The 23,216-nt window shown below is 48.4% G+C and overlaps 7 protein-coding genes across 7 annotated transcripts; 4 read left to right on the top strand and 3 right to left on the bottom strand.

Moving 5' to 3' along the window:
- Positions 1–388: 388 nt before the first annotated feature.
- FSST1_007158 (DNA replication protein PSF3) lies at positions 389–981 on the bottom strand (the record flags this gene model as incomplete). Its single annotated transcript, XM_083223913.1, has 2 exons — positions 389–886; positions 940–981. The coding sequence occupies 2 exons, from the start codon at positions 979–981 to the stop codon at positions 389–391; spliced, it is 540 nt and encodes a 179-aa protein (XP_083083119.1).
- A 946-nt stretch (positions 982–1,927) lies between these two features.
- On the top strand, positions 1,928–2,671 carry FSST1_007157 (superoxide dismutase sodB; the record flags this gene model as incomplete). Its single annotated transcript, XM_083223912.1, has 2 exons — positions 1,928–2,054; positions 2,106–2,671. 2 exons carry the CDS (start codon positions 1,928–1,930, stop codon positions 2,669–2,671), a joined length of 693 nt encoding a protein of 230 aa, XP_083083118.1.
- A 297-nt stretch (positions 2,672–2,968) lies between these two features.
- Positions 2,969–4,262, bottom strand: FSST1_007156 (uncharacterized protein; the record flags this gene model as incomplete). The annotated part of the gene is made up of 2 exons (XM_083223911.1): positions 2,969–3,777; positions 3,827–4,262. The coding sequence occupies 2 exons, from the start codon at positions 4,260–4,262 to the stop codon at positions 2,969–2,971; spliced, it is 1,245 nt and encodes a 414-aa protein (XP_083083117.1).
- Positions 4,263–4,894: 632 nt separating this feature from the next.
- Positions 4,895–7,419, bottom strand: FSST1_007155 (uncharacterized protein; the record flags this gene model as incomplete). Its single annotated transcript, XM_083223910.1, has 7 exons — positions 4,895–5,528; positions 5,575–5,701; positions 5,751–6,117; positions 6,183–6,385; positions 6,438–6,718; positions 6,772–7,157; positions 7,312–7,419. 7 exons carry the CDS (start codon positions 7,417–7,419, stop codon positions 4,895–4,897), a joined length of 2,106 nt encoding a protein of 701 aa, XP_083083116.1.
- Positions 7,420–10,233: 2,814 nt separating this feature from the next.
- Positions 10,234–11,880, top strand: FSST1_007154 (uncharacterized protein; the record flags this gene model as incomplete). The annotated part of the gene is made up of 1 exon (XM_083223909.1): positions 10,234–11,880. The coding sequence occupies one exon, from the start codon at positions 10,234–10,236 to the stop codon at positions 11,878–11,880; it is 1,647 nt and encodes a 548-aa protein (XP_083083115.1).
- Positions 11,881–12,784: 904 nt separating this feature from the next.
- Positions 12,785–14,032, top strand: FSST1_007153 (flavohemoglobin; the record flags this gene model as incomplete). Its single annotated transcript, XM_083223908.1, has 1 exon — positions 12,785–14,032. One exon carries the CDS (start codon positions 12,785–12,787, stop codon positions 14,030–14,032), a length of 1,248 nt encoding a protein of 415 aa, XP_083083114.1.
- A 1,648-nt stretch (positions 14,033–15,680) lies between these two features.
- Positions 15,681–17,212, top strand: FSST1_007152 (Zn(II)2Cys6 transcription factor domain-containing protein; the record flags this gene model as incomplete). Its single annotated transcript, XM_083236735.1, has 2 exons — positions 15,681–15,972; positions 16,101–17,212. The coding sequence occupies 2 exons, from the start codon at positions 15,681–15,683 to the stop codon at positions 17,210–17,212; spliced, it is 1,404 nt and encodes a 467-aa protein (XP_083083113.1).
- Between the last annotated feature and the right edge of the window lie 6,004 nt (positions 17,213–23,216).

Raw genomic sequence — 23,216 nt, 5'->3', positions numbered from 1 at the left:
CCTCTGCTTTATTGAAGTTAGAACAAGAAGAGCATTGGATATATTAGGTTGGGTTCGGTGTTTGGGGATATCGTGGGGTTTATAGAATTCTGAGGGCAATGCTGGGAAATGAGTGGGCTTGTCGCTTGGTTGGAAAATCACTGAGCGGGTGGTTTGATGAGAGTACCGTTTGCCTACAGATAGGAACCTCTGCTGGCGTCAAGACGTAGAGTCCGAGTCAGTAATAGATCGTGCTGAAAGATGCACGCATTTATCCCTACCTTTTTTCGTCCTGTGATTAAGCTCTTGTGAATAGATGGTGATTGAACATGGTGGTTCTATTGTAGATGTGTGTTGTATCGTAGACGCGTAGACTCATGGGTATCTCTATTCTGACCAATATCCTCCATCACATCTTCTTCACCTTATCAGTCCACTCCTTCGCCCCCTTAACACCCTCATGTCCCCTCCTAAACAACCCCCTCTCCCACTCCTCAAGCCCCCTCAAAAACTCCTCCCCAGCCGCTCCAACCATCCCCTCATCCGCCTTTCTCGCATGAAGTCCAACATCTCCCGCCCTAACAACAAAAGTCTTTCTCAGAACCTCTGCCACATCCTTCTCATCAAACAAATCCAGCATTCGCACACCCACACCGTAGAAATGTAAACTTTGGTCTCGTAGCGGTACAGCGCGCGGATCAGCTTTCAGCGCGGATAAAACAGCGGTGGATAAACACGGTGGGAGGTTGAGAGTTAGGGGTGCATTGGATGTAGGTGTTGATGCTAGAGCGAGCATTTCGGCGAGCCAGAGTGGTAGAGTTAGAGGGGTGTTGGCTTTGAGACCTTGGGAGGAGTTGTCGAGATGACCGAGGTAGGGGACGTCGATTTCGAATTCGCATGGGACTTTCTGGGCGGTGTATTAGACTTTGATCTGAGGTAGGTTTGGGGGAGTTGGGTTACCTCTGCATCCGTGAGGATAGCGTCAATATCGTAGTACGACATTTTGTGACGAATCGTCCAGTGACTTTTTCCTTTGTGGTTTGGAGGGGATTCGGGAGACGCGTATAGAGGTTTTGGAAGTGTTGATTCTACGCGACGCGGGATGACATAATCTTTAGACAGTTGCTTACCCTGCACTGACCGAGCGTTTACGAATTAAACAATTCTATGAAACCAAACTATCTAATACCCATTTCAGGATATGTTTGAATTGACATCTAATCTGATCTGATAGATGTGGAATCAATTATCCAAACCTGTAAAACTTGCGTCATTCATAAGCAACTTCGGCAATCCGAGATCGGCGCTCGGAGAAATGGGAACAAGTATTTTCGAGATCCAACTTTGAAGTCTTTAGTCACTACAATAATAAATCACATCATATCCATCTAGTTCACAGTATCGCTGTTCGGTCATGATAGAAAAGCCGAGATTAGTCAAGCAAACTTCATGATTCTGATACTGATGATGTTAGTTGAGTAAGTCCGTCATTACCGTCGTACAATAACAGCCAATGCTTCCATTGAGATAATAGCGAAAGAAAGAGATAAAATGAATAAAAGCAGATATACGATTATACAGTAGAACAAAGAATTTGTAGATATTACTGCTGTTGTTAAATGCCTTCTTATTCCTCCTAAAGACACAAATCTTCAAGCCAAGCCATAGGTACTCATCATGAATGGAAGCTCTCGAAAATATGACGACAGATTGATCCAAGCTCCCACCTTCGGTAGTCCGACGTTGCCGTCCGGCTTCTCCCCCCAGTAGCTCTCTTTAAACTGCCCCTCCTCCCAACCCTCTTTTAATTTTTTGACATCATCAACAAGATCTGAATTAATTGTAAGTTTAACCCGTCAATTAGCAAGCACCTCGCTTCTTTTTATCATCAACATTAACCTCAATTCAATTGTTTCACAAAGCTAATACCATCAGAATAGCTTCAATCATGGCTTCCGCTCTTCTTCGATCAACTCCCGCCCTTCGCGCTGGCCTTCGTGCCCGCTCTACTCCCCTCGCGGCCATGGCTACCACCAGCTTCGTCCGCGGCAAGGCCACTCTTCCCGATCTTCCTTGTACGTTCCATTGTCTCAATCTTTCCAATCTCTAGCTAACAAATTCCCCAGACGACTACGGCGCTCTCGAGCCCTACATCTCTGGCCAGATCATGGAGCTTCACCACTCCAAGCACCACCAGACCTACGTTACCGGCTTCAACAACGCAACAGACGCTCTCGCCGAGGCCAACCACAAGGGCGACGCCAAGGCTGCTGCCGCTCAGGCACCTCTTCTCAACTTCCACGGTGGTGGTCACGTCAACCACTCCCTCTTCTGGGAGAACCTTGCTCCCAACGGCAAGGGCGGTGGTGGTGAGCCCGAGGGCAAGCTTCTGACCACCATCAACGAGGACTTTGGCTCCTTCGAGGCTTTCAAGAAGCAGACCAATGCTACTCTCGCTGGTATCCAGGGCTCCGGCTGGGCTTGGCTCGTCAAGGACAAGAACGCTGGTACTCTGTCCATCGTTACCCGACCTAACCAGGACCCCGTTACTGGCAACCTTGAGCCCCTCCTCGGTATTGACGCCTGGGAGCACGCATACTACCTCCAGTACCAGAACCGCAAGGCTGAGTACTTCAGCGCCATCTGGGACGTCATCAACTGGGGCACTGTCGCCAAGCGATTTGAGAAATAAATCAATCCATGTTAGTAAAGTGAAGAGATTGAATGGGTAAATGTCAAAATAGCGATTGACTTTGCGCGACAAGATCGACTGATCGTTAACCGCGCGCACTTTTTTGTTTGTCAAGATACCGAGTGTATAGTACAATGAGGTTCAATAAGAGAAACCTTGAACAATAAATACACATAGTGACCGAACCTGGATGTTCCATGTCCCAAAACCTTTCGCCTTGCCTTGTGCGCCCTTGCATCAGTGTAAAAGACCCCGAACGCCTAGCATACGCCTCGCATACTATAACCCATTTCAAAATCAAGGTTGCTGGCATCTGGCTATGCCTTGGTAGGCCGCCAGCTCTACCGGATATTCATCCACAAAGATCTGATCAGCATATTCATACCAATCGCTGTTTTCCTCCGTGGTTCGGGCTTCAAAGAATTTCGCGTACTCCCACCACACTGGGTAGTGTCCTGCACAGTCCCAACCGAGGATCCATGCAATCGTGTTGTTGGCCACGATGATGTTTCTGGGGCACAGGTTTCCATGCGTCAGAACTGAAGGATAGTCTGTACGAAACTGTCTCATAAGAGCCTTGGAAACTTGTGTGGGGACAGTTGAATAAAGTGTGGACATCAGAAGCGCCATGAACTGCTGCTGATCTGGATCAACTCGCACTGCAAAGTATGTATGGTTCTGATGCTTGTCCAGAATCAACCCGTATGGCCCCGACTTGATCGACCCAAAAGTACCGCCTGGGGGAGCCTTTTCATGAGACCGCAACTTCTGGAGTATGTTGCGGAGTTGTCGGGCGTACTGGTACTTCTCGTGCTTGGACAGACGGGGCCAGATATCCTCGAGCAACTCACCAACGATGGTCTGCGAGAGTTTCCCATCGTTGGAAGAGGTAGCCGGGTCTTGGGAAAACAGTGGAAGAGCTCGAGTGTGCGCGATGACAGATAATTTCTCATGCTGTACCAGCCCAGCTTGGGAGATACGGAACTGATGAGTCTTCGGCTTGAAATTGTCCGTGCTCTTCTTGGGGATATGCTGCAAAGTGATGAACAAATCACGGTTTCGAAGGAGCGATGTCAGGTATCGAGTATCGGAGTCTGGACGAGGAGCTGTGCCTGTGTTAATGTATACCCGAGTTCGGCCTACGGCGCACCTCACCTGGACCAAGTGTCTCAACATCTGGGTAGTACCGTGAAGTACTGAGCTTCGGCTTCTTTTCTCTGTAACCATCTTCATGCTTTACCGTAGGACTGAAAGGACGCTTTGGTAAACTGGGGATGCTGGGATTGATGTTCTCTTGCAACCGTGGGAGGCCCGCGTCTGGCCAAGAGGTCGAGGCCACTCGCGAGCCTTCAGGTTGCTGCGAACTTCGAGGAATGCGCCGAGAGCGATCACCCAAGGCACCAGAATTTGCCCCAGATCTAAGAGGACCCAGACCCGCGGTATAACCCCTTTCAGTCTTGACTTCAGGTGACGGAGTCCGGTTTCTTGCGTCTTCTGAGCTCATCCTAGTAAGCATTCGCGCTCGAGCAGGATTCATCGTTTCCACATCGATCGCGAGTGGAAGAGACTCTCCCGAGCCCGGAGGTGACATGATCGCAAGAATGATCTTAGAAGGTATATGTGGGTGTTTGGCTTGGTGGTGAAGAAAGAAAAGGAAGGGGACAGGTGTCTGCGTCTGTTGAGGACTATTAAACGAGAGTGCAAACGAAGGAAACGCGTCAAACGACGACAGAAACAAAAGAAAGGATAACTCTGACTGGAAAGGACTCGAAAATTATGGCGGGGGAGATCTTGTGATTCGCGACCGCTCCTTCTGTAGTGAGTCGCGGTTTTCTGCAGACGGGATGCTGCTGCCTTGCACCTGCCCGGCAGTGACAACTCAGCACGTCTACTAAATCTTCCATTCACGAACTCAGGATTAATACAACCCCTGAATATGACATTAAAATGTTAATACCCGTGACCAAGTTCAAGTTCCATACTGCAAACATTCGTACAGGAAATCACAGATGGTCCTTGACTTCGGCTACAAATTGTATTTTATAGTGAAACGTCGATCGCGGATAGATGCATGCGAGTCTGTATTGTTTGATACTTTTTAAGTATATCTAATAATGAAGACGAGCGGAATTGGTCGCGAACATTCGGCCAGATGCGTAATAAATACATTTCTCTCAATCATAGAACATCTCTAACGATTTCGTGATCATAGACGTAACTCGTCTACTCCTTTTCGCCGTTTTCCTCTACCTTTCCATTCTCTACTTCCTCCTTGCGTTGAGTAAAGCGACGAGGCAGGCGGTTTTCACCTTCAGTGTAGGGATAACCAGCTTCTTCACGAGCCATGTCATTCACCCACTTCTCGTCGCCACGAAGGCCAGGGTTGGCACCAAGCTCCTGCCACTTGGCAGCCAGGTAGAACCAGCCCAGTGCATTACCGACAGTGCCAACCTCATCACTGACACCATTCTTGGCTTCTCGGGACATTTTAGCATGGAGTTCGTGGTCGGTGTATAGATCCAGGAGGTGTTTGGCGACGGTCTTGTAGTCACCAGGGGTAACAAGGTATCCATTGACATTGTCCTTGACCTGAAGTGGAATACCGCCTTCATTGGAAACGATGACAGGAACACCTGCATGAAGAGCTTCCGAAACCTTGATTTCGAAGCCCTCACGGGTTGATAGTTGAAGAATAACATGGGCGTTGGCAATGACCATGTTGAGAAGCTGATCATTAGCGTCAAGACGCATAACACTGACGTCGTCGAGGAGATGAGGGTAGTGGTCTTCCAATTGAGTCATTGTTTGATCGAAAATAATGGCGCCATCTGGGTCGTCAATAGAGCCGTTGCCGCAGCTGAAATAATCAGTAAGACAAACTTTTCTCAGATCAAGTAACTTACACAACGAGCTGAGGAACGTCCGTGATGTTGGCCTCATCGCAGAGGCGGCGGAACTCTGCGTATGAGTCAATGACAGTAGGAATACCCTTGGCAGGGTCGAATCGTGCGACTTGAGCAATGTATTTGCCTGCAATCAGATTAGTCAAATGCACCAGGAGCGTGTAATGTTGGCTTACGGTTGGGCCATTCGAGTTTAGTCATTCGCTGGTTTCTGCACTGGGTGTTGTAGATATGAGCATAGTAGCCGGTATCCCACTTGTTCATGTGCTTGTTCAGACCATCGATCCAGTCAGTGGTAGCAGGAAGATAGACAACTTTCTCCTTGGGAACGGTATGAGGCACAAACTTGGGGATTGGGTGACTGATGAACATGTCGGCCTCTTTGATGTTACTCCAGAGATATTTCCAGATGTCACTCTGGGGAGATCCGTCTACGGCAACAAGATCGCTTCGGATCTGGATGTGAGATCTGTAAAGGACAGGGCGATCAGGGGTGAGCCTCTTGATCATGGGGATAAGGCCAGGCATCTGGGGATCATCGATCTGTGCCAATGTCAGTTGTACGCTTCTCGCCTTAAGGCACAGTCCGAGTGCTGGGCTAGACTTACGAAAATGACGTCGGCACCACCCTCCTCTGGGGGCCTGAGGGGACCACCCTCAGAAAGCCAGTATCTCTTAGCATTGTCTTCAATCCAGTCGGAGATAGCACCCTTCTCTGCATCTGAGATGCGCTGGTCGGGGTGACTGACACCCTGAAGGATGTTGTGCTGGTTCTTGGTGATTCGGAAAACGCCAGGTCGTGGCTTGGGAACTAAAAGAAGTCAATCATCAGAAGACTCAAGGTTTTAGCTGGCTTAATATACCATACCAAGTCACGTCTACTCCCATAAGGCGACTGAGACGGACGAGAGCGTGACGCATAAGGGCAACACCACCACCCTGGGGAGTAGCGCTGAAGAAGGCGAGCTTGGTCTTCTTCTCGCGCAGCTTGTTGGCATAGAATTGTGTGGCGTTCCACGTAGCTAGGGAGCATGTGTCCTTGTGGTTTTGGATGTTTGTAAGGTGAACACGGAATCCAGCATCTGTCTGAACGATGCCTCGGTAGCCGACCTGCAGATGCGGTACGAGGGAAGGACCAAAGTTTCTGAATTGGAACGTCAATAGCGACTCGATATAGCGATTGGGAAAAAAACTTACAGGATACACTTGCGGGCCATGGAATCAGCCTGTTCGTCGACGCGCTTGACATCCCAGAAGTTCTTCTCCTTGGCTTCATGGTCAGGTCGGAGAACGACAGGTACGATGTCAAGGTCAAGCCAAAGACGTGAGCATAGAGAAGGGCTCATGTACTTGAGGGTGACAGGGATACCGGCTCCGATGAACTTCACAAAGTTAACATGCTCGTATGTCTCGACCTCGTTGATGATATGATCAGCAATGAGATCCTGTCCCTGGCGCATCTCCTCGTCGAGAGAAACGTGCTTAATGGAGAAGTCATTGAGATAGACAGTATCATGGATAGCAAGAGCAATAACAGCAGTATGATCATCGGCGAAAACGGCAGAGATACCGAGGTACAAAGTCTGTGGTTATGATGTTAGCGTTTCTGAAGTTCAAAAGATCGGCAAAGGGTCTGATACAGGGGTCCGACAACTAAAGTTGCGATGACGCAAGTTGTCATGACAGAGCAAAAATGGCATGAGAGAGAAAATACCATGAAAAAGAGAATGGTCTTACCTGAAGAGGAGCATTGACATGGCCATCCTTCTCGACCATAAGGCTCATCTGCCTCTTGCGGTGCGAGGTGGCGCCCGTCGAAAACTTGCGAGAAGGCTTGGAACTCATGATGGCGGTTCTCACAAAATTTGGCGGGGTATCTGACACGAAGGAGGGGTAACAAATTTATTGGATGGTTGGAAAAAGACAAACTGTCTCTGAAATGTCCGAGTACGACGGATGGATGCTGAAGTAAGAAGAAGAAGGAAGAACAAGACTGCGGCCGAGAGGTAAGATATAGTCTTGGAACACCTCCTTAATCAGGTCAGACGAGCCAAAAGGCGGTCGTAGGTGAATCGAAAGAGTGGTGGAACTGTACAAGGACGAGGGAGAGAGGTTGTTGGACAATGGTGAGAGACCCAAGATGTAATCCTGGTAGGCTTTGGCCCCGTCAACGCGGGCCTCTGCAGGAGGGGACTGGGGTATGATGTACTGTACTTGATGGTATCTTGTAAGACAAGAGAAAGCCGACAGGTCAGGTCAAGTCACAGGCTGGGGGCGGGGAGGGTTGCCGTGGATGCGTGGGGGAAATGGCCAATTGAGGACTCGGTGACAAGGTGAGAAGGAGATGAATGTTAAGGTGAGGAGATGAGTGGCGTGCTAAAAACGAACAAAGCTTGGATTGTGCTTTGATGATATCACGTTGTTGGAGTCGGTGTTTCGAAGAGGCGATGATTGAGGCAAGCAATGAGTTGATCGACAAGGATTGGTTTGAGGAGAAAAGGAGGAAGGCAGGCAGGTAACTTCCAAGAAATGATAGATGGAAGGAGCAGCGGGCGTAGGAAACTGCAGATGCAAGTGCGTGGTACCTGCCGTTTGTTGTTGTGACGACCCGTCTGCGTCAAACGAGTATCAGTTGACAAGACCTCCCTGGCAATATCTTATCTTGATGATTTAATATAGAGCAACAATTCCCTGTTATCAACTTTTCACAAGAAAACGGGATCGAATTATCAAAGCCGAAAGGCCCAGGATTACGGAAATGGGGGTCAGGTAAGGGAGGCAACAAAGAGGTGGTCTGATATGCGTTATGAGATCACCAGGTTCTGAGAGAGCTGGGTTGTGAAGCTTGGGGGGTCCCCGAAACAATGAGAGACCAAAGCTGTTGCAATTGAAGCTTTGAACCGAGATACAATTTAATAAATCTAAGCGCCGCCAACGTGCTTGATGCAGGTACGGCGTCACAGTGCTGTTGTGGTGGAAAGTTTGGATGAAGTGACTGAGGGATGCGAGGAGAAGAGGAGAGGAGATATGAAATAGGACGAGTGACACCCTTGAGTGAATACAAGAGAGGCCAGCAAGGAATGCAGCCACAGCATCATTGGCTCAGCTTGGCTCTTGTTGCTTGCTTGCCATTGAGTTGCTGTTGTGTAATAAACTCCAATCTAAGCCGCGACCCCTCCAAGCTAGTGACGGGAACAGATATCCAGGGTAAGCTATTTAAATCGTAGAGCTGTCGTGGAAGACGCTCCATGTCAAGTACGTGTTAGTAGCCTCTAATCCGAGGTACCCGAACAAGAGTACAGTAGCGCAGCTGAACCCCGCGCTGGAGATGGAACTAATTGCGTGAGCTTTTAGGGGATCGTCCCACAAGGCGGGTCCCTTCCCCGGGGAAGGCTTTGATGGATCCTGGACGATTACATCTCTGATGGAACTCTGAACTCTGGTAAATATGCAAGGTACTCAATTGCCCTTTCTGAATTATGCTACCGATTGATGATCTAGATACCTCCTGTATGCCTCCTCTCATTACTGGTGCTGGTAATATTCAAGTTGAAAAAAAAAAGAAGAACAACAAAAGTCTCAACCCCTCATCTCAACAAGATTCTCACAACAAAACAAACACCAATATTTTAACAGCGACTGTCTCACCGAATATGCACAGCATTCAGTACGACCTTTGTACAGATCGTGGCTTATGAGTTTTTTCACCGTCTCGAAATTCGGTCAATCAACTGGTCTTGAACTCGTATCATGACATCTCTCAAGGTTTCATTCGAACTTCAATCATGGCTTATGGCCAGACCTACCAAGCTATTGACTGTTCGATGCATCAAAGGTTCTCATCCTCGAACAGCGGTGAGTTGGTACTGCACCAATCACCCCACCATCGGTATTGTTTGTAGTGCCGTACTGCTACCATGCATCTTCTATTGGATCTGCAGTCGCCTCTGGATGTGTTGCACGAGGTCACTCAACAGATCCAGGACGAAGACGGACGGGCGAGTTTCCGAACGCCGTGCAGCCGTGATATGCACTCCAACCCTCGAGTGTCACTTCAAAGTTGACCACAGATTAAGCGGTGGAACCTATTGAATGTACCTGTACCAGAGGTTTTGGTCGAATGCTGACTCATAATGCCATTCTCTGATACATCATTCTATCAATGGTCTTTGTTCTATACCGTCGACAAACACAATTGATAGGAGGCATGTACAGTCAAAAATTCACATCATGTCTGACGCAATACGCGAAGGATTGCAAATGATACGCTAACTGGGTTTATACGATACTACCACTCATTTTGGTTATATCCGCCGGGGTAGACTAATCCATTCAAGCGAGCCGAGTTCCGTTGATTGATCAAAGAATGCCTTAATAACGCAGCCTTTATCAATCTAAAGCCGATCAAAACATCTCCACAAGATAAGATCGGCCCTCCGATCATGGGAAGTGGGCAGCGACAAACAGGGTAGGCACATTTGATAGCCGCGCGGCCCGTACAGAATTATTAGCTCTGCTGATGTGAGGCTGCTATTAAGATCAGAGGCATCCGTGACTCACAATATTTGATGGTTTTACCTTCCAAAGTCTAATGATGACTTCTTCTTTCACCTTGCAGCACCTTACAACTGGCGATTTCCAAAACTTCAACAGATCAAAATGGTTCTAAAGGCTCCTCTCAGCCTTTTCGGCCTCTTCTTACTACAGTTCGCGAACGGGGACCAAAATGCAGAGCGAATAAAACCCGATCCCAAGTACGCAGAAGATCGAGCGTACATGGTTTTTAACGAGATTCATTCCGCTGGTCGATTATGGGGCTCATCTCTGTATCACAATGGGTTCGGATTCTTTCCAGCTACAGTACCTGCCGGTACTATGTTCTATCATGGTTCCCGAAAAAACGTGACACCACCAGGGCTGGAGTGGTTGGCCTTTGATCTAGAGCATGCCGAAAACTTTGCGCGCTCGTTCAAATTTAAGCCAGGGAAAAGGCCTCCTCCAGTCCCGGTTCCAGGCAAGGATAAACCTGAGCAAGAGAATGATGTACTCGAAGAAGGCCTTCGTGAGGAATTACGGCGTCGCAGCGACCGAGTCTCGAAAGAACTCCATGTTCGAGATGACGACGAAGATGGCGACATAAACGTTCGTGGTTATCTGCATTTGTATCAGACAACCCGTGAACTCAACCTTCTCTTACTCGACGGAATGAGCGCCGGCAAGACACACATGGGCACACTAGACTCTCAGGATCTTGTGCTTCGCGAGAACAAAGGCGACCATAAAAGGATGGACGAAAGGAAACGAGCGGATGATCTTTGCGAAATCGCAACTGAATGGGGCTTTGATGGATTTGTGCGGATGGAGATTGGCGTCGAAGTCATCAAATGTGACTTTAGCAAGGACTTGGACCTGGTCAACATGATGCGCACAGAAATGCGCGATAATTTGATGGACAACAACGACTCGACCGCATTCCAGTGGGTGAGGACTGTTGCAGAGAGATACGACGATATTGGGGCCAACCGATTACGGATCGACTTTTCTTCCATGGTGTCTGGCCTTTTCTTTCCCATCAACATCTCAAATACCGACCCGGCGCGACCGGATCTCAAAAGACTCGGCGCAGCAACACTGGAGGAGCTTGTAGATATCAAGGTATATCTGAAGGATGTACTGAGCCAGCCTCGCAGGTTCACTGTAAATTGGCAAGGCGTGGTTGATCTCATCGTGACCAGGTACAGTAAGAGGATTGCGCTCATGGCATATGAGCTACTACCCTCTCACCACTTCATCAACGAAGTTCGGGGTGCTACATTGACCTGGTACGACGCACCTTCGTTGCCCGACGATTTTTCCTCGATGAAGAGAGGAGACACAAACAGAACTGCTGATGCCATTGAGGAATGCAGAATACATTATCTCAGGCCGGCCCTGCTAGTCAAGGCGAAATGGAGTGTGGAAGACAGGTTGATTTACACATCTCTTGACACAGTTCTGGGGAATATTTGTAATACGCTGTATTCTGTCCGCGGTCGTTTACTTGGAGCGTTAGAAAGAGATGGTGAAGATGGAGCGGAACTGGAAAAGGCAGTTCAGGATAGTCGAGCTGTGATGAAAGAACTGATGAGTGAGTTGGGATGGTCAACTTGGAGGAAACCTCAGGCTTGTGCACCGGATGAAGTGTCTGTGATTGCCATGTGGCCGTTTGGAACCAAGGAAGATCATTGGAATCCTGGATGTCGTTCCATCGATACAGTCCAGAACCCCAATGGGTCATACTGGGACGCGTGGGCACCCGGTAACTGATGGACCATGTTACGTCTTACTCCACCAAGACGCAGGTGTCAACGTCTTTGTGATTATCAATCTCATAGCAATGATTTGAACGGTGATATTCCGCTATTACAAGTTTGACAGCGCAATTCCGTTACAGCCGTTCCGTTCCGTCCTCGAGAACCCGGGGTCATCCGAAGCTTGTTTCCAAATGTCAGCCCACTCTTTGTCACAAGATTGCTTGCCCCAAAGTCGTGCCATTAAAAATTTACAGATGGTAGATGGCATTTCCGCTTCTCCGTGAGAGAATTGAATATTTCTTGGCTTTAATTGACATTTTCTCTCGGGTCAGTTTGTCAGTCCAATTAAGATGAGCCTTTTTGTAAAATGTTACACGTCAGGCATTATCCCCACGACTTATACGGGGCCTATTGTGGAAATACCCAGAGCCTGGGTTGTACATCTCTAAGCTTTAGGATAACATTGCAAGAATAAACCTAAAGATTCAGTCTAAATAAGATAAACAGAATTACTAATGACGTCTCTTATGCCTGAATCCATCAGCTTGGAACCGAATTAAATGAAACGTATTGACAAGCTGTAGGTACTAAAAAAAGAAACATGGTCGCCAATTCCCGGTTCAGCCTTAGATCCCCCGCGGAGATGTCCTAACCATAAACCCCATCAGACCACTGACACGGCCCATCAGCGCTGTATTGGGGATTGCGAAATATTGTTTTCTTCGTTTTCGCATCGCATGATGATTATGGCGCTGGGAATCATGAGAATAACAGAATCATGTTTCTCCGCGCCTTCAATGCTTCTCCGGGGGACGGTATAAAGTCGGCAGTACAGACACAATGAACCCACAACAGGCACAATTGACAAACAACACATACAGAACAGACACAATACCGTCAGTACAGAAACAGACACAATGGCTCTCACAGCAGCACAGGTAGCAATTGTCAAGAGCACAGCTCCCATTCTCAAGGAGCATGGCAAGACCATCACCACCACATTCTACCGCAACATGCTCGGCGCCCATCCCGAGCTCAAGAACTACTTCTCCCTTCGCAACCAACAAACAGGCGCTCAACAAGCTGCTCTCGCAAACTCCGTCCTCGCCTACGCTACATATATCGATGATCTCGGCAAGCTGTCCCACGCCGTTGAGCGTATCGCCCAGAAGCACGTCTCCCTCTTCATCAAGGCAGAGCACTACCCCATCGTCGGCACTCATCTAATCGGCGCCATTGGTGAAGTCCTCGGTTCTGCTTTAACTACCGAGATCAAGGATGCTTGGGTCGCTGCGTATGGCCAGCTCGCAGACATCTTTATCCAGCGCGAGGGTCAGCTGTATGATGCTACAGGTGAATGGAACTCATGGCGCAAGTTCAAGATTGCCAAGAAGGAGGCTGAGAACGACTCTGTCACCAGCTTCTACCTTGAGCCTCTCGATGGCAAGCCTCTTCCCAAGTTCCTTCCCGGACAGTATGTCAGTCTGCAGATTCCTATTCCTGAGCTTGATGGTCTTCTCCAAAGCCGTCAGTTCAGTCTGAGCGAGGCCCCAGGATCCAACCACTACCGCATCAGTGTCAAGCTCCAGGGCCCAGAGGAGGAACCTTCCATTGAAGATCTCTCCGCTGGCAAGGTTCCCGGTCTTGTCTCCACCAGACTGCACAAGCGATACAACGTCGGTGACGAGGTCGAGCTGAGCTGTCCCGCTGGAGAGTTCTTCCTCAACCCCGCCGACGCCTCAGCCGCGAAGAAGCCTCTTGTTCTCCTTTCAGCCGGTGTTGGAGCCACTCCTCTCATTTCCATCCTCGATTCCGTTCTCGAATCAGAGACTGCCTCGCGACCCATCACATGGATCCACGGAGCTCGTTATTCCGGCTCGACATGCTTCGTGCCTCATGTTCTGGACTCGGCCAAGAAGCACGACAACATCACCGCCAAGATCTTCCTCGAGGATGTCAAGGAAGGCGACCAGTACGACTTTAAGGGCGAGATCGATCTTGCTCGTCTGCAAACGGATAAGCTTCTTCAGCTTGACAGCTCTGATGCTGAGTACTTCATCTGTGGTCCCGAGGACTGGATGGTCAAGGTCAGGGCATTCCTCGAGGAGAATGGAGTTCCCCGTGATCGTCAGCACCTCGAGCTGTTCAAGACCGGTGACGTCTAGAAGACTGAAAGCGTCATAGATTGTGTATTTTTTACCAGATTGTGAATTGGTTTTGATTGGCATATTGAAGGCGTTGAGGACTGCTTCAGGAGGGTGTATTATTCGGGACGCTTGAATTGATCAAAGACTGCATATACTAGATACCAGCCACTACCCTCATCTCAAATAAAAAGAAAAAGTTATTTCCTTCATTTACTATCCCGTTAGCGGCTGTGTCTTGGTAAATAGCCGACCATGACCTGAAAGTCTCAGTGCATAAGGTAGCACAGTCAACAGTAAAACATGAATAGCAGCAACTTCTCATGGCTGTGAGACGTCTTACAGTATAGCCACGAGCAAAAGTAACGAGAGACAGTAGCAACAATTACATGTTCCCAGGCAAGGCTCGAGTTACGACTGGACGCCACCAGTCAATGTCTCGCCTGTTTGTGGACGACCTTGATCCTTTTTTGGATACAGACACTCTCAACAACGAGTGATGACAGCTGTATGGTCGAGAGGGATTGGATGTATGGCTATAGAAAAGGATAGTCACGAATGCCAGGGCGATAGAGATCGGATGTAACCGATCGAAAGATGGGGTTGAAAGGGCAGGATCCTTGTTACGTACAGTACATCATCTGAGTGGAGAAATACGGGGAATGCAGAATGGCATGAGGTGATGTGATAGTCAATGAAGAGATTGATACTGGGGATACATGATGTGATCCGATATACAGTGCCGGTAAAGATCATGGTTCATCTGGGTACAAACACTAACAAGGCTACTCAATCATCCCGAAATCTCATAACCCCCAATAGAATTACCATATTAGCATGAACCACTCGCCTTACCAAGACAATTAATCTCATCAGTCTAGCCATCTGCAGCTCGCCGAATATCCTTCCAATGGCATAAACTGATATACCGATTTTCAAGCCTCCTACCCAAAACTGCGGTGAGCGGGAAGGGGGGAAATAAAAGGCAGAACACTAACGAGGCTCGAAATAGTAGGGCTAACAGAGTGTGAAAAGAAAGGACGTGCTTCACGTTGCACGACATGCTAACCCTCGAGGTTAATGACGGAGTACAAGGCGTGCTGTTGTGATACATTGGAAGATGAAAAGTGACGAGACGCCACCGCTTGTTGAGATTTGGATGGAAGAAATTGACAGATATGGTGAGAGTGTTAAGAGTATTGTGTTGAGGTCTATTGATACCCAGTAACGAGTTGAGATTAAGAATTGAAACATGGTAACTTGTTCTCAATTCTCGTCATCATCCTCATCTTTGGTCGATCCATAGGATCGGATTCCCTGACAAGGTCTCACGACGAGGGTACCGACATCATCGGAACCGCCTCACTGGCAAGATACAGGAGACGAGATGCAGCACGACACTCTCCTTAGGCGAGTTGATGCATCAAGGGCTTTTTCCCTCGTTCCCTTCTTACTCCTGTCAGTTTTTACCTTGTTAGAATTCACGAGAGCGGTTACTGTGCCACACGAAAGCTGCAGTATCGAGACGGTCCCTTGTTTTCTTTTTCTGATAGTATGCATTCATGGGCATTAAGCAACTTTCCTCCTTTCTATAAACAAATTCGGGATACCCCATGTCTTGGCCATCCCCGATCTGTTTCCCCCTTTTCCTTCTCTCACTAAGGATAACATGGCCGAGACGGTGATTCGAAAAGCTTGTGATCGCTGCCACGCTCAGAAACTCAGCTGCAAACGATATAACGACGAGCCGTGCGAGCGCTGCGTGAGACTCAAGACGGAGTGCAAGTCAAGTCCTTCTTTGAGATATAGGAAGAACCAACAGCAGCAGCAGCAACTTGTGGAAAACGGTAGCAACCCTTCTCAACTAGCACTCAACTCGGCCTCATCGACTGAACGCCGCTCGCCGAAACGACGACGGACCGACATCCAAGAAGATGCGAGTCTTGTCTCACCCGACACGGGTACGTGCCCTCTTCCTTTCTCTTCTCTCTGTCATATCACCCAGTCTCTGTCTCTGTCTTGGATCCAACCGACTCACTTCACTGCCGAGAGGTATGGAAAGTAGCAGTGCCAATAGTACCCCATACAGCCAGCCTGACGTCTAAGAGTCATGTCCCTGTCTCACCCGATCCCGTCGACAATTCGAGTTCCAGCGCCGCCGACTTTGCCTTTACCTTTGACCAACAGCTGGCCTTTTTCACAAACAACCCTCAGTATTTATCTCATCCCGAGTTCCCCATCGACAATCACCATCATCCTCCTGTCTTTTGGGAACAACCAGTAACAACGACCACCACTCCTACTCTTCTCCAACCTGAAGTACCAGTAGTAGCACCTCCTTATCATCATCATCAAGTTGCACCAGAGGGTGACGCCCTACAAGTGCCTGTGCCCCTGACCAGCGCTGGTGAAAGCTGTGCACCTGAGCACAGCATCTCCTCTGACAAGCGCGCGTCACGACCGCGGCGCACAACAACAACAAAGCAGAGGCCTAGAACCAGACTCAGGCCGAGGCAGATCACTCTCCGGCACGACGCTGACCTATCGCCTTTGCAGCAACCCGAGGCTCCCCCGATTCACTGGATGGCGCAGTTGTCTGACATCAACGCCCGGCTTCTGGACCTGGCGTCAGCTCTACCTTCTCCCCAGGATGGACCATTTCTAGGACGTCCTGTTGATGAGAGGTTTAGAGGCCAGGGTTTTCCCATTGAGGACATGTTCAAGCTGACCCGTCGAGTCGCCGACATCCTCGAGAAGCCTCCCTCGAGTAACGAGAGCAACAAGATGCATCACTCCACCATCGATGGAAGTGACCCAGGCAACGCCATGTTCATTTTATCGACGTATGTTCGACTCTTGGACATGTATCAACGAGTGTTCAACCTCGTACACACAGAGCTTATATCCCAGCCCGATGCCAATGCGACGTTTAGCTTCTGGAAACTACCCGACGTGACGGTCGGTTCGTTCGCCGTCGAGTCGTCACCCTTTCTGCAGATGTCTCTTACGATTCAACTAGCAGAGGAGTTTCTTTCTCGTCTCAGAGGCTCGACGGCGCGGTGGTCAGGGGCAGGAACGGCATCTTCTATGTTCTCGGGGGTTGTGGATGTTTCTTTCCAGGCGTTTCGCGATCGAGAGGAGGCTTTGGCGAAGCATTTGGTTGAGCTGCGGAGCGAGATAGAACCTTGGATAGATTCGTAAGAGATAGGAGTGAGTGTCTTGTTATTTGATAGGAGATGGGTGTCTTGTTCATCGATTGGGGGATGAGTGTCGATGGATGAGTGTGTGTATCGGTGAAGGGATGGCAAAGGGGGCTTCAACTTGTTGACACAAAGCAAGAAAGACTCAAGAAGCAATTCATTAATACATACCTGCGTTTACTCGAACAACGTTTCGTATTCCTTTCAATAATGTTCACATAGTTCGTCGAGAAACTCCCCCAAACCTCGAGACAGAGCACTCGGTTCTCACTCTTCAATCAGGGGCATCAACATGGACACGACACATGCATATTTACAAGACTTTCATTATTCCCATGTACTCTCTATGGTAATCCTTCTCCTGTCCCAACATTTCCATTCCCTCCTAAGTGGCAAACTCTTTACAGAAACTTCAGCATCTTTGAAGCCCAATTCATGCCCAACGGACCCAAAGATCTGGAACCGGCGAATATCAAATCGCTCCGTCTTCCAAGATAGGAATATGATCCTCAGGGACCAAGTAAACCAAATCTCTCTCGCCAACCTCAAATCTCTCTCGTCTAGCTACCTAGGTACTTGGTTTCTATTCCCGTGAGGCCATGTCTGATCGCAAGCAGGCCTCCCGGAGATCTCAAGACGAGAGAAGAGAAAACAACTCTATGTCGTCTTCGCAAATGACGGTCAATCTCGCAATATACACTCCCTCCGATAGCCTTGTCATGCAGTAGTATCAGTATACACCATACCAACTAGAGCGTATCAAAGTTCTCGGCAGGTTACAGTACCCATTTTCCTTTCTTTTGGTCCAGACTTTGGTCACGCCACGTTTAGAATAATTCAATAACTCTAGACAAGGCAATCCGTAGATGGAGAGCATTGAGAGGCTGAGATGAGGAGACTTGGGAAGCCAACTACCACCACCCCCCGCTAGGGGAAGCCTTGCGATGCATCCGCCGCTACTACGGAGAGGTGCTCCATGGTGTTTGATTGGAAACGCGAGCTTCTGTTGGCCGTTTGATGAAAGGTGTAATGTGCCGATGCTACCTAGCACCGGTACACTAGCAAAGTGCTTTTGTCCTTTCACCTCGCGAGCCCTTGTAAACTCTGCCTAGGGGTACGCGTTTAGAGTTCGGGGCTTGGTGTCCCCCCCCATCCACCGTTGTCTCATCAAGGTTTTTATGTCTCGTCCGGTCGAACCACCATGAACCATATTCCCATACAACATCCGTTTTTTACCATTGCGATACTTCAATCAAATGCCAAAAGGCCAAAATAATAACCGGCGATATGCCGTGCGCTGAATCCTGGAATTGAGGTTTGATCGTCCTGCGCGCACGATATGCGGCAGGGCTGTGCTAAGCAGGGGTTATCATTACGAGCTTTTTCTACGACGGCACAGTACAAAACTACTGGAGATGTGTCAGTTTCACTTGACGTCCACAGTAAAAAAAGGAATACGCTCAGACTTTGCGACGTATTGATAGTAAAATGGTAGTAGTACTGTATTAGCTCACCATGATCGTCACCAAGAAGCTTGTAAGTCGTGCATAACATGCATCTAACAAGTACTGCCCACGGGCCGCCACGAGTAGTCGAGTCTCTGCCGAAAAATGATAAATGACAATGATTGAATCATGATGCTTCACCTGAACTATAGTACAACAGACGAGACAAACCCTTCACTGCAATACGGTCATGGGAATGGCCTCCTCCTCCACCTAGGTTACAGCTGGGACTTACTCATCTTGATACAGAGTACTCTCTCCATACATGCACGAATAGCCAAGCCTATATAGTCCTTTTTGAGTAATGCAGGGATGATCTCACTAATTCGGGATCTTAGCAGACGCCGACGCCGAATTAATAAGTGCCCGTCCTCCGATTACAATTCCGAACCCAGGTTCCGATAAAGCCAAGCCTTTTAGATCTCCAAAAACGACTCTGTACAAGCTTCCCAGACATATAAATACATATATGTCAAAGGATTGAGATTATCTACATGGTAACAGAACAAATCAGATTAAGCTTTACCCCAACCGTTTGGTGACTAACTTGACTAGACTGTTGCAGACCCTGTTGCCAAGTCCACCAGATGAGCATGTCCCATTGCCTCGGGATGGAGATAGTCAGAAAGTGGATATTGCCATCGTGAAGATCTTGATGCCCAACAACGTCCATCTTTCTCCTCTTTCTTTGATGCCTTTTTGTATTTCTGACGAATGAGTGTCTTGCTTTACACGATCCTGAAGACGATCTACGAACTGGATGGACCCTTAATCTTCGGCACTAACAAAAGGGAGGCATGTCAGGGCAGTAAGCTAAGAATTTTCCTCCCTTTTCAGAAGGGGAATTGGGCATACCCGAGCTTCTTGTCAGGCACAAACTAAGTTCACAAAGAGACTGACAGGCCCTTTTTGTCTCACAGGGAGAAAAACAGCATAATTCTCGCGTCATAGGCCCGTGCTATACTTTTTTACTCGCAGCTTCGTTTTGTCACATTATCGTAAGTGCTGGCGGATGTCTCCATCCAAGCATCAGCTCAGACACAACTACCGTATACATACGGACAAACCCAGCTCTGCTCATCTCGTTAAATTTCCAACAGGTTGGTTCCGCAGCATTAATCCCAGTCTAGGATATAATAAACATAGCTAGGGTGTGAAGATGATGTGAGGCCATGCCCTGATGATCCTCCCAGTGATAGGCCAACTTGCAGATACCTTGGCCGACAAGACAAGGCAGAAACTTCTTTTTACTTTTTCTTGCTTGTTTCCGTGACTGGTATGCTAGGGAGAGAGTCTCGAATGACCTGGGCAACCCTGAAACTGTCCCCGTACCTTGACTCTTGCGAGATATCGACACCCATGATGTGCTGTCGGCATGGCAAATTGAGTCGCATGGGTGGAGTGATATTAGAAGAGTCACAACTATTACATGCCGGGCCTTGGATACCTTGATGTCTTGACTAGGCACGCTCATGTCCGGCAACTGAACACACCCGGCTCGTAACGTGATTGTGTTCCAGTTCATCATTCAGGGCGCAAGCCATGTGATGGCTTGTATGATCCTGATAGAGGCATATCATTCCTCACCTGTTCAGTTAACGCTCAGTTAGTGTGCTGAGCAATCAACTGTTGTGAGAATCATGTTATCTTGTCTTGTTGGTGTAGGGTATTTGCGGCACTTCCATGTCTGGAACCAAAACTCACCCTCCATACAACGACAGAAAGCTACCAACATGAAACTAACTCGAATTAACAATGACATGACACTAAGTATTGAGTGGCAATAATTTAAAACGTTCAATTCTCTTCATGAAACCCATTAACATCGTGAGCGTTGGGTGCTTCATGTAAAATTAACGCACCAGGTTGACCGGTGAGCTAGTTGTCTTTACGGATACCTTCAAAACGGCTTCCATCTTTGTAGCGGTAACATTCCGCTACTGCTGTGACAAACCGGAACTGAGATCTAAACAAGTTACATCGAAAACTCTGGGGTTGTGACAGCTTTTGTGCTTGTCTTGCATATCTTCCCGTCTGTAGCATTCACTTCCCGTTGAGGCAAATATCTCCCATTTATGTTTCACCGTCAAGATATCGGGCATCAAACAAACAACAAAAAAAAGGCCACCCAAGTTCGAGACTCTGTGATTGTTATGCACGATGCATGCGTTGTTGGTATGGAATGGATCGCACAGCTGTCAAGTGGCGGTCTGGTGCTGCATCATCTACATTAGTGAACAATGCAATGCAATGTACAATGCACACTCCACAAAACGTTTGAGGCATTGTTTTTTTTATCAGTATTTCCAGTTATTGCATACGCAGTATGAGAGTGTGACTGGCAATCTGCGTGTGTGTCTGTAGTGTATGTATACCGGTAGTTCACTCGGGAGGTCTGAGGAGTTGGTAGCATTCGGTACAGAACCAACCGAGCTAATCTCGCCCTGGAAAAGCTAAAGGGTAGTAAAACTAGGATAGAGAGTTGTTGTCTCTTTTGTTTTCTCTTTTGATCGAACCCAAGAGCTCGGGAAATCCGTTACTAACTTTCTGGGTCTTATGGGTCCCTGGTCAAATTGAACACAGACCAAATGGATCAGCCACCGGCAGACGAGGGAGAACACATTCTTGGGTCAATGATCTACTGCTGCCCGGGCGAAAAAAATCCTTTCTCTTGCTAACAGAAAAGGTAAATCACCTGACGGTGGACAAAGGGCACAGCTCGACGGACGATCCTAGGCCATGACACCAAAAGATGGAGCCCTTTGAGTGGAGGCCCCGTCCGTCTGCTCGGTAATGGGAAGCTGTGAGCCAAGGCCAGGCTGAAGGATCAGGCTCAGGGTTATTACGGACGTGGCGGAACTTTACCAAGCAATCGGTGTAAAGGAAACGGAATCATGACAGAATAAGGGTAGAGAAAGAAAGGAAAAGACCTTGATAAAGGGATAGCTCCGAGACATGGCCCGCGAGACCTGTCAAGTCAATGCCTGACGTGAATCCAAGCATCTTCTAGACCTGGTCCACGCCACGAAGGGTTACAGAAGGATTGTCGTAGATGCAAGCTTCCCCCGCAAGGAGAAAGAAGAGGTAATGAAGACGATGATCATCTGCACAGCAAATGGGCTGTACAACGTAGTCTACAAAACATGCGTCGTTTCAACTCTACCTAACATTGTGTTCAACGGCTGTTGGTTCGTTCACTTTATTTTCTTTTCTTCATCAGGGACAGTGTCTCTAACTATCGATTTCGCTTAGAATGACGAGCTTCTTTTGAACCTTGTCGCCCATCCCACTCGCATACGAAACTACGTTTTCGAACAAGAACAGTGAAAAAAAGAAAATAAAGGATGGAACGTTGTTGACCAACAAGGGCATTGAAAGCGCGCCCGTGACAACAGAGACCAGCGTAAATCAGCAAAGCAAAGACAAGCACCGGGTCGTCACACCCGCCGCAGAAGCAGAACATCCCGAGGCCCGAGCCCGCGTCCTGGGAACGCCAAAGAAGAAAGCTGGGACGTGTTTGATTGGCTGGCATACAGAAAAGGCCCCCCTCGCCTGTTGCAACTTGCAAGGGGGGCCATGAATTGCAACTGTACAACGCGAATGTTACTAGGGGGAGAGACTCAGTCAGGACTTGGGTTGGCGTCAGAGGACAGGGAGCACTCAGGCCAGATAGCGAGCCTTGACTGTTTAAGGAGAATGGACTTTTGGCGACGGCTTCATCAAGGTGAGATTGGGGGTTGTTTGACTAAGGATGGAATGACACCCTTTTTCACTGTGAAAAGCAACGTGGTGGGAAGGATCTTGACATGTCCCTGGTAATATTGGTCATGCAGTAGAGACTCACTCAAACAATCACATCAATATTCACTTTCAGTTAATGACGCCGCCTCGGGACGGGGACAAGCTTCCTAGAGCCCGTCGCCTGCTCTCCTCCTTCCAGCCAGTCGGTAAAGTCTAAAAAGGGCCCCCTAGAGTTTCAAGCCCATCAAGGAGAATGAGGTACAGTAAACTGCTGGTTTGCAGGGCTGATTGGATAGCGGTGTGAATGACGGCGTCGGACCAAGTGTGGGTTTGTGGAAATGATCCCATCCTTCCAGAAGGACTTTTCTGCTCTCTCTTTTTGTTTATGACGCACTGTTTCTCAAAAATTTCAGGGGCTCATGGCCATGGTTCAGTGGAGAAATGACCTAGTATGGTAAAGTGAGTGTTGAGGGACTGGTTTGAGATTCCGTGTCGGTTAGGATTGAAATGATATAACATTATCGGAGCCGTAGTCTATTACTGTATCATGGAATCGAGATAATGTAGAAATGGCACAACAGGGGTCTATGTGTTCATTATCTGTGTCATTGGTGGGAATCCGCGACAGGGTAGGACTGTATGCCAGCAAGGCTTGCATATAGCACTGCATGCATGCATGCATGCATACCTAGAGACAGGCAGTCCAGCGTATTGACCGGTTCCTCTTTAGGAAAGTAAATGGATGAGAGGACCGCACAG

The sequence above is a fragment of the Fusarium sambucinum genome, chromosome II, assembly GCF_050947815.1.
Source record: "Fusarium sambucinum isolate potato_lamoka chromosome II, whole genome shotgun sequence".
Lineage (NCBI taxonomy): Eukaryota > Fungi > Ascomycota > Sordariomycetes > Hypocreales > Nectriaceae > Fusarium > Fusarium sambucinum.
Note: the sequence above shows the minus strand (reverse complement) of the source record. Positions and strands in the feature narration are given on the sequence as shown.